The 11,226-nt window shown below is 45.4% G+C and overlaps 1 protein-coding gene across 1 annotated transcript; it reads left to right on the forward strand.

Annotated features, from left to right (window-relative positions):
* The first annotated feature begins 835 nt into the window (after window positions 1-835).
* On the forward strand, window positions 836-1,759 carry LOC115078341 (olfactory receptor 1030-like). The gene has a single exon (XM_029581236.1). The coding sequence runs from the start codon at window positions 836-838 to the stop codon at window positions 1,757-1,759; it is 924 nt and encodes a 307-aa protein (XP_029437096.1).
* The last annotated feature ends 9,467 nt before the right edge of the window (window positions 1,760-11,226 follow it).

Consider the following 11,226-nt stretch of genomic DNA (forward strand, 5'->3'; position numbering starts at 1 on the left):
GCTGACCAATGGCACCAGAAGCCCCTGTGACGTAATAAAGGCAAAGGCTATCGGCACCATTTTGAATACTGGCAGCCGACGGTCCGAGTGCAGGAGGTCGCTCACGGACCCCCGCTGGACTTTTACCAAGTCTTGTGGGGGTCAGGAGGGTCTCCCAAGACTTGCCAAAAGCCCCTGGTGGTCCAGCGGGGGTCCGGGAGCGATCTCCTGCACTCGGGCCAATGGCTGCCAGTAATCAAAATGGTGCCGATAGCCTTTGCCCTTACTATGTCACAGGGGCTACTGGTGCCATTGGTCATCCCCTGTCACATGGTAGGAGCACAAGATGGCACCAGCCATCCAGTGCTCCTACCATGTGACAGGATATGGCCAATGGCACGGATACCCTGTCACATGGTAAGGGCAAAGGGCCATCGGCGCCATTTTGATTAATGGCAGCCGATGGCCTGGTAGCTGGAGGACGGCCCGGAGCAGGAGATCATGGGAGATCACTCCCAGGACCCCCACTGGACCACCAGGTACCTGTAAAAAGTTTTTGGGGAGGTCGGGAGGGTGAGGGAAGCTAAGGGGTTACTTTTAAAGGGTCGGGTGGGTTTAGGGGTTATTTTTGTATGCTGTTTTTCCCGCCCTCCCCCAAAATGATAAGGGAACCCCACGATCAGTATTGTGGGGTTTTCCTATCGTTTTGGGAGAGCCCCCGATTTTTGACGATTTTGAAAATATCGACGATATTTTCAATCGTCCGAAGCCCGATTCACATCCCTAATATCTGTACTTAACATATACATCAATTTCAATTTCTTCTTATACCCCTAAGAGAAGAGAGGTGGTCACAATGAAAGTGGGAAACACGACAATGGCGACAGAATTTATTATTCTGGGACTTTCTGATAATCCCCAGCTGCAAGTTCCCCTCTTCCTGGTCTTCCTGCTCATCTACTTGATCACCCTGCTGGGGAACCTTGTGATTATCACAGCGACCTGTGTTGACCCCCACCTGCACACCCCCATGTACTTCTTCCTCAGTAACCTGTCATTCATAGACTTCTGCTGTAGCTCTAACATTGTCCCAAAACTGCTGGAGATTTTCCTCTCAAGGAATAAGATAATTTCCTATGCTGAGTGCATGGTGCAGCTCTATTTCTTCTTGGGCTTTGGTTGCACTGAGGCCCTCCTCCTTTCCGCCATGGCTTATGACCGTTATGCTGCAATCTGTGACCCCTTGCGATATTTCCTCATCATGAATCAGAGACTTTGTGTGCTGCTGGCAGCTGCTTCCTGGATCATTGGCTTTCTACCATCTGAGATGATCACAGTTTATGTCAGTCGCCTTTCATTCTGTGCATCTAATGTGATCAATCATTTCTTCTGTGAGCTCATGCCGCTATTAAAACTTTCCTGCAGTGACACAGCCATCATACAACACATAGTGTTTGTTATAGCTGCATTGATGGCAGTGCCTGCCTTCTCTGTCACTCTTACATCTTACAGTTACATCATCTCCTCGATCCTGAGGATCCGCTCTGCGGAGGGGAAGCGTAAGGCCTTCTCCACCTGCTCCTCCCACCTCACTGTGGTCTCTGTGTTCTATCTGTCCATTTTCTTTGTCTACCTGAGACCCACCTCATCATACTCCCAGGAGCAGGGTAAAATCCTATCCATGCTCTACTCAGCTTTCACCCCCATGCTGAACCCCCTCATTTACAGTCTGAGGAACAAGGAGGTGAAAAATGCAGTGAGGATGGTCATAGGGAGGTAGATGTTATAAAAGAGGAAATATCTAGAGATGTGGTTCGTTTTTCGCCCTATTTAGGAAATTGTACGAAATTTCCTAATTCGTTCGTGTTTCGGAGTCCCCGAAACACGAAATAAACGGCGTTGTTTCGGAGGCCCCGAAACCGGAAACGAAATTTCCCCCCCGAATTTCGGGGAAATTTTGTTTTCGGGTTTGCCTGGGGAGAGGGGCACAAATTTTTTTTTTTAAATTAAAAACCACCCCAAACCACCCCAAACATTTAAATTAACTATAATACACCCGCCCCCCCCCCCGATCCCGATCCCTCCCTAAGACTTACAAAGATCCCTGGTGGTCCAGCGGGGTCCCGGGTTCCATTTGCCCTCCGTGCCCGGTGCAAGCCGTGCGCCTCAAAATGGTGCCGAATAGCCCGAACTACCATGTCACAGGGGCTTTCGGCGCTATTGGTCAGCCCCTGTCACATGGCCATCGGCGCCATCTTGTGCTCCTATCATGTGACAGGAGCTGACCAATGGCGCCGAAAGCCTCTGTGACATAGTATGGGCAAAGGCTATCGGCGCCATTTTGGTTACTGGCAGCCGAAAATGAAATCGCTCTCGGACCCTTGCTGGACCCCCAGGGATTATTGGCAAGCCTTGGGGGGGTCAGGAGGGGGGTCCCCAAAACACGAAATAAACGGCGTTGTTTCGGAGGCCCCGAAACCGGAAACGAAATTTCCCCCCTGAATTTCGGGGAAATTTCGTTTTCGGGTTTGCCTGGGGAGAGGGGCACAAATTTTATTTTTTAAATTAAAAACCACCCCAAACATTTAAATTAACTATAATACACCCCCCCCCCCGATCCCGATCCCTCCCCAAGACTTACGAAGATCCCTGGTGGTCCAGCGGGGTCCCGGGTTCCATTTGCCCTCCGTGCCCGGTGCAAGCCGTGCACCTCAAAATGGTGCCGAATAGCCCGAACTACCATGTCACAGGGGCTTTCGGCGCTATTGGTCAGCCCCTGTCACATGGCCATCGGCGCCATCTTGTGCTCCTATCATGTGACAGGAGCTGACCAATGGCGCCGAAAGCCTCTGTGACATAGTATGGGCAAAGGCTATCGGCGCCATTTTGGTTACTGGCAGCCGAAAACGAAATCGCTCTCGGACCCTTGCTGGACCCCAGGGATTATTGGCAAGCCTTGGGGGGGTCAGGAGGGGGTCCCCGAAACACGAAATAAATGGCGTTGTTTCGGAGGCCCCGAAACCGGAAACGAAATTTCCCCCCCGAATTTCGGGGAAATTTCGTTTTCGGGTTTGCCTGGGGAGAGGGGCACACATTTTTTTTTTTAAATTAAAAACCACCCCAAACCACCCCAAACACCATCAGGAGCCCCCTCCTGATGGTGCCGAATAGCCCATTCGGGCTATTCGGCACCATTCGGCTCCTGACCCCCCCAAGGCTTGCCAATAATCCCTGGGGGTCCAGCAAGGGTCCAAGAGCGATTTCGTTTTCCATAACCTAGGACCCTGACGGGTCCTAGGTTATGGAATTCTCTCCCAGTGGATATTCGCCTTGCGGATAACATTGGTACCTTCAAGAAACAGATTAAGACCTGGTTATTTCAGCAGGCATTTAACCAAGTGAGCTGATTTCTAGAGTAAGTGTCTGGAGGAAGGGAGGAGTTAATTTTTAACCACTATGTTGGTTGAGGGATAGGCTTTTGGATTCGGGGTAACAGAGGTCAGATTAGTTTAAATAATTTAGTTGTTATAACTGTCTAATGTTTAATTTTAAATTTTAAATATTATTTTATGAATTTTAAAGGAATGTAACCTAGATAGGTTTTGATTGGATTTTGATATTTGGAATTTGCTACTGCAAATTCAATAATTGTAAACCGGCTTGATGTGTACTTGAAAGTCGGTATATAAAGATGTATAAATAAATAAAATAAAATAAATGTGACAGGGGCTGACCAATAGCGCCGAAAGCCCCTGTGACATGGTAGTTCGGGCTATTCGGCACCATTTTGAGGCGCACGGCTTGCACCGGGCACGGAGGGCAAATGGAACCCGGGACCCCGCTGGACCACCAGGGATCTTCGTAAGTCTTGGGGAGGGATCGGGATGGGGGGGGGGGTTGCCTATACGTACGAAAATGATTCAAAATGTTTTTAAATGCTTGGGTGGGTTTTTTTTTTAGCTTCGTTTACCGATTCGTTTTTCGGCCCGGTTTCGGGTTTCTCGTTTCGTTTTCGGACAAACGAACCGAAAACGAAACGAGACCACCCGATTTATACCACGAAGTATTCGAACCGAAAAACGACCCGGTAGAAAAAAACGAAGAACATCTCTAGAAATATCCCTGCATAATTGCAAATGAATGCTCATAGTGCATTATCCCAGTTCTAGTTTTGTCTGAGCTGTAAGCACAAAAGAGCCAGAAGACATTGCCAGGTTAATCCCGTTCCCAATACCTCCCCCCCCCCACACACACACACACAAACGACTCCTCCAGTACTCATTCTGAAAAACCCAAGTTTTACAGCACTCTGACATGGAATAAAGGATGAAGGCGTAGCCAAGTGGTTAGCACGGTGGGCTACCAGCCAGGGAAACCTGGGTTAAAATCACACTGTTGGTCCTTGTAACCTTGGTCAAGTCACTTTATCTTCTGTTCCCTCATGTACAAAATTAAATTGTAAGCCCTGTGGGGATAGGGAAATACTGAAAAGTGAAATAGAAAAATATAAAAAATATAAACACACCATGTGATATCACCACTGTGACACACAGCCCCATGTAACATCAGTCCAGTGAGCTACAAGCAAAGGTGCCTGTAAAGTTCACAGGAGACCAGGAACACCTTCCTTCCCACTAGGTGTGCTTCACTGGGCCACATGGTTTACCATACAGAATGTCCATAGTGCGCCTGGAAGGGAGAAGTGTCAATGGTCTGACATGAACTTAACAGGGAACATTGCTTAGCTCCAAGATGACATCTCTCTTCTGAATAAAAACCAATATGATATGTGACATTCAGAGAGCAGTCTAGTATAGGCTGGGACTGGGATGGGCCATCTCCTGAGAATTAGCAAAAGCAGCTTGTAAAAGGAGCTTTGGGGGCAATGCAGTGTTGAGTTGAAGTGAGGAGTCTTAAGTTGATTTTCCAAGTCCAGTCAGAGGATCCATGTGAGCCCTGCCTGTTGGTCCTGACCAGGGTTGGGAGGGATTTCCTCTTCCAGTGCAATTACTGGCTGGTTGGGATTTTCCCTTTGGGTTGTTTATGGGTTTTTGTAAATTTCATGGAAGGAGCATTGTGAGACATCTGGGCCTTCTTGGACTCAGGGAAAGGGGAGCCCTGTGCTTAGGATGCCCAGGAATAGGGAAGACCTTCCCATGAGCTGGTGACCCACTGCAAGGAACAACTTTGGTGTTAATATCAGTTTTGTTAGAAAATCTGGGAGGGAGAGTTTTGCTACCCCTTCCTCCTACCCTGGTAAGAAACATGAAAAAAAGCTGTGTGCTCCAGGATCCCTTCCCAACTTGAGATTGATGAAGTGACTAAGATCAAGAAGGACCAAGGAAAACTGTGAATAAACTTAAATTTGAGTTACATCAGAAACTTTGCCCAGAGAAAGAGAGATAATTAAGAATCCTGTGCAGAAGCTGTGTAGTAAACTTTTGGCCAGTTGGAAGGTATTTTTCCATTCCATCAAGGAGATCCCTGCCCACATGGGAACCTCATTAATTGAAGCTCTGGTTGTGAATGTCTCCCTTGCCCTTGGACCAAACTACAGAGACCCATGCACAAATAGAATGAGAAAGAACTGTAATGGACCACTGTGGGAACAAAAATAATTCAGATGAACTTTACCAATTTCCATCTGATCATCCACCAATACAGATATTGATTTTGGACACTCAACCAGACTCTCCTGTCTCTTATTTCCAGTACTCACAGTGTCTATTGAGAACAGCGTATCCCTCCCCAAGGGAACACAAAGGACAAGAAAGAATATGTGAAACGGTCACTCCGGTCTCACTGGGCCCTGGAAATATATCTTCCACCCCACTTTTCCCCATACACACACCTACAAAGGATCCAGCTCTGGGAGTAAAAGGGAATATGAAAGAGCTAGCCAATGAGTTATTCAAGCCCCAAAGAGAAAAATTCTTTTATGGCCCCACTCGTGCAGAATAGGCACACCCAGTTGGTAGTTACATAAAAAGGCACATGATATGGGGCTAGGAAATGTTCACAGAGTGAATTGTAAAGATTTGGATGTAAAAACTGCTGTTTCCAACTGTGACAACTTCTGCAACATTTGGGAGAAAAAACATGAAATTCTGAAACATGGCCAACATTTCCACCAAAACAATGAGCAAGAAGAAAAAGTGCATCAAATACTTCCATGCAGAAGGGAGTGCATCAGTTCATGACATCATCGAGCCGTCCAGCGACGCTAAGTATGCAAGAAGTCAGCACGCATGTGGAGCAGCATACAAGGAGTAAGGATAGAGTGTGAGGTGAGCTTAGCTGTTTGCAGTGTCGTGATCATGAGCGCACATCAATACACTTTACTTCTTTATGCATTGCAGGGAAGGAAAATGACAGCGCCATGGTAGAATCCCTGAAATCTGGAGCAGGAGGCAACTCTCCACTGCCAAGCCTAGAAGGCAAAGGACCCACTCCATAATTAGGGTCTAAAGGATGACCAGATCACCCAACCAGCCAAGGAACATCAACCAGAGTGTAATGCATCTGCTCCCCAGAGGGGAGGAGTAGCAATCTGATATAAATCCACTAGGGAGTTAGCAGTCTGTTATGGATCACCCCACCAAGGAGAAGAGTTAGCAATCTGTTAAATGCTGCTCCCCCAAGGGAAGGAGCTAGCAATTTATAATACTCCGTAGGCGGAGTTAATGATCTGTTGTGGTTTGGCTTCCCACAGAGTGGCAGTCTGTAAGATACCGCTCTAATAGTGTAAGGAATGAACATTTAATGTAAATTGGTGAATCCTTGGGCCGATGGCAGATGACAGCGACCCCAGGAGGATATCCTGAGAGGGGCCACCGGCTAGGCTGGAGTATGGAGACAAACACAGATAGTTCTTTATTAGACAGGAAGTAGAACCACCAGAGGTGGCAATAGTGAACTGATGTGCCTGGCAGGGCTGAAGTCCCCCAGATACTGGAATTGCGGTCTCTGGGTTGCTGATCTGTAGAGAAAGACTATAGGTAGTGAGTAGACAGGGTATAAGAACATAAGAACATGCCAGACTGGGTCAGACCAAGGGTCCATCAAGCCCAGCATCCTGTTTCCAACAGTGGCCAATCCAGGCCATAAGAACTTGGCAAGTACCCAAAAACTAAGTCTATTCCATGTTACCATTGCTAATGGCAGTGGCTATTCTCTAAGTGAACTTAATAGCAAGTAATTGACTTCTTCTCCAAGAACTTATCCAATCCTTTTTTAAACACAGCTATACTAACTGCACTAACCACATCTTCTGGCAAATAATTCCAGAGTTTAATTGTGCGTTGAGTGTAAAAGGTCAATTGCAGCAAGGTCAATCACAAACATAAAAAAATGCAACCACATCACTCCCACACTAAAAGAGCTTCACTGGCTTCCCATCAACCAAAGAATTCAGTACAAAACCCTCACCCATAAGAAAATAAACAACAAGGATATGACTTGGTTAAACAATGTCATACTCCCTCATTCCACCCACAGAAACCTCAGGTGCTCAAACACTGGACTCCTAGCCGTCCCAAACTCTAAAACAGCAAACCGCTCATCAACCCGCAAACATGCCATATCCGTGGCAGGCCCCGCACTCTGGAACTCACTCCCACCCCCCCTCAGAAATGAACCCTCCACTCAAGTCTTCAAAAAACAAATCAAAACATGGCTCTTCAAAAAAGCCTTCCCACCAGACACTTAACTCACCCCCTCCGCACACAACTCTCCCTGAAAGCAACTCCCCATACAACCTCCCACAACCCCTCCCTCTCCCTGCCTCATCTTACAGCACCACTGCTGTGCAATTTTAGAGCAATCCTGTAAACATCGCTCTCCTCGTCGTTAGCAGTTACCTGTTTCCATTGTAAATAAGTAGATCTTGCTACATAGTTAGCCACATGTTCAGCTTATTGTTCGTTCTCTTCAAATACCATGTATAGTCTACTGTTCCTTCCTTCCTGTTACCATGTTACAAACAGTTACCATGTTATAATGTAAAATAAGCAAGTTATGCCTTATTTGTTTTAGTTACATGTAAACCGATGTGATATCTCGATCGAATGTTGGTATATAAAAACAATAAATAAATTTAAAAAAATAATAAAATAAAAGAACTTTCTCTGATTAGTTTTAAATGTGCCACATGCTAACTTCATGGAGTGCCCCCTAGTCTTTCAATTATCCGAAAGAGTAAATAACTGATGCACATCTACCCGTTCTAGACCTCTCATGATTTTAAACACCTCTATCATATCCCCCCTCAGCCGTCTCTTCTCCAAGTTGAAAAGTCCTAACCTCTTTAGTCTTTCCTCATAGGGGAGCTGTTCCATTCCCCTTATCATTTTGGTATCCCTTCTCTGTACCTTCTCCATCGCAATTATATCTTTTTTGAGATGCGGCGACCAGAATTGTACACAGTATTCAAGGTGCGGTCTCACCATGGAGCGATATAGAGGCATTATGACATTTTCCGTTTTATTCACCATTCCCTTTCTAATAATTCCCAACATTCTGTTTGCTTTTTTGACTGCCGCAGCACACTGAACCGACGATTTTAATGTGTTATCCACTGTGACACCTAGATCTCTTTCTTGGGTTGTAGCACCTAATATGGAACCCAACATTGTGTAATTATAGCATGGGTTATTTTTCCCTATATGCATCACCTTGCACTTATCCACATTAAATTTCATCTGCCATTTGGATGCCCAATTTTCCAGTCTCACAAGGTCTTCCTGCAATTTATCACAATCTGCTTGTGATTTAACTACTCTGAACAATTTTTGTGTCATCTGCAAATTTGATTATCTCACTTGTCGAATTTCTTTCCAGATCATTTATAAATATATTGAAAAGTAAGGGTCCCAATACAGATCCCTGAGGCACTCCACTGCCCACTCCCTTCCACTGAGAAAATTGTCCATTTAATCCTACTCTCTGTTTCCTGTCTTTTAGCCAGTTTGCAATCCACGAAAGGACATCACCACCTATCCCATGACTTTTTACTTTTCCTAGAAGCCTCTCATGAGGAACTTTGTCAAACGCCTTCTGAAAATCCAAGTATACTATATCTACCGGTTCACCGTTATCCACATGGTTATTAACTCCTTCCAAAAAGTGAAGCAGATTTGTGAGGCAAGACTTGCCCTGGGTAAAGCCATGCTGACTTTGTTCCATTAAACCATGTCTTTCTATATGTTCTGTGATTTTGATGTTTAGAACACTTTCCACTATTTTTCCTGGCACTGAAGTCAGGCTAACCAGTCTGTAGTTTCCTGCATCGCCCCTGGAGCCCTTCTTAAATATTGGGGTTACATTTGCTATCCTCCAGTCTTCAGGTACAATGGATGATTTTAATGATAAGTTACAAATTTTTACTAATAGGTCTGAAATTTCATTTTTCAGTTCCTTCAGAACTCTGGGGTGTATACCATCCGGTCCGGGTGATTTACTGCTCTTCAGTTTGTCAATCAGGCCTACCACATCTTCTAGGTTCACCATGATTTGATTCAGTCCAGAAGTAGTGACAGAAGATCTTCATGTGACCAGTAAGAGGTCAGCCCTCTCCTGGGGTGAAATTGTGGAAGCCGAAGAGAAGGAAGCTGCTTTGAAAGATAAAAACTATGGAGGCTTTGAGCTCCAGCAAGTGGGGAGGACCAGCCCTCAGGAGGCCTTTGCCCAGGATGAGGCCTAGGCAAGGTATTAATCACTGACCCTCTAGCTTCCCCAGGAGAGGCCAAGGCAGATTTCTTGACTATCATCTAGTTCAGGATACTCCAGTTCCCCATTTTTCCAACAAGTGGACTGGTGTACTGAGTCCAATAACTGAAATGTGGCCATTAGTGCAGTGGTAGCCAGGCAAAGGTTTTCCATCGTGCTGCCTGTCAAATACAAGGAATACAATGACCAGTCCACACTGTCAAATCTGGTTTTTTTAGGGGCTTGTTCTGGGTTTAGCTCGTGTACATTGGCATTCTTCCCAGGGACTCTGCTCTGGGAGATAATCTCACTGGGGCCTACACTGGGAGTTACCTGAGGGGCTTGTCACCTGCATGCACACAGGACCACATCGGGGGCTTATCCAATGTAAATGCATGCAATTACTGGGATTATATCGGGGGTCTTAAATCCAGAAGCTTATTTCCCACACAAATAGCTGCACACACAAACTTTGAGCTAATAGATCACAGTTTCAGGTATTTATGAAAGTAAGTTTATTTGAGTAATAAGAGAACAGAACATATAGAATGAGATCATACAGAGGAAATAATAGTAGATAATTACAATTGCTACTTATGTATAAAAAGCTTACATGTTTCCGAAGAATCAGCCTGTGCTATCACATCTGGAAGTGTGCTCTTCTTCTCTCCCCAGCTGCTATTTCTTGTTATACTTTAAATGCTTGGGAAAAGCAGTGATGTTCCCTCCCTCTAAGTTCTTATCAGTTCCAGGCACAGCTATGTGACCTTCACTCTCTCAGGCTGTAGTATCAGTTAATTGCTTACTTTCTCACCATAGAACAACTGGCATTACTACAATAAACAGATTCTTGCCTGTTCGTACGCATGTCACAATGCAAAATGAGAAATGACTACTTACCTGATAATTTCCTTATCCTGAGACCAGACAGATAAATCCAGAGCCAGTGGGGTTATGCACCTCTACAAGCAGATGGATCTGGAGCAAAGCTGACATCACAGTATATACACCCCTGCAGTGACATCAGGCTGCCAGTATTCTCTGCAAAAGTCAACTGTGGACAAACTAACAAAACTTATTAACACCAGATAACCATTCTAGTACTCAGTCAACAGGAAACACTGAGCTTAGTCAAATAATGTATTAACACTGGTCTAGGACTGGATTAACACTTACCAGTAATCCCTGGACCACATAGTCATGCAGGAGGACCATAACACAATTATTCGGCAGCCAAGGGTGGGAAGCTGGATTCATCTGTCTATCCTAAATAAAAGGAAATTATCAGGTAAGTAGTAATTTCTCTTTTCTTAGCATCTAGACAGATTAATCCAGAACCAGTGGAATGTACCCAAGCTACTCCCGAATAGGGCTGGAGGTTGCCCACGGTCCATGCAAAGGCTGCATCCTCCCAAGCCTGCACATCCAGACGATAATATCTGGAAAAGGTGTGTAAGGAAGACCATGTTACAGCTTGGCAAATATTGATATGAGATAATTTAACCTCCACCCATGATAATGCCTGAGGCCCAATGGAATTAG

Source organism: Rhinatrema bivittatum, chromosome 16, assembly GCF_901001135.1.
Source record: "Rhinatrema bivittatum chromosome 16, aRhiBiv1.1, whole genome shotgun sequence".
NCBI lineage: Eukaryota > Metazoa > Chordata > Amphibia > Gymnophiona > Rhinatrematidae > Rhinatrema > Rhinatrema bivittatum.

Coding starts and splice junctions, on each gene's coding strand:
- LOC115078341 (XM_029581236.1), top strand. CDS start 836: ATGAAAGTGGGAAACACGACAATGGCGACAGAATTTATTATTCTGGGA.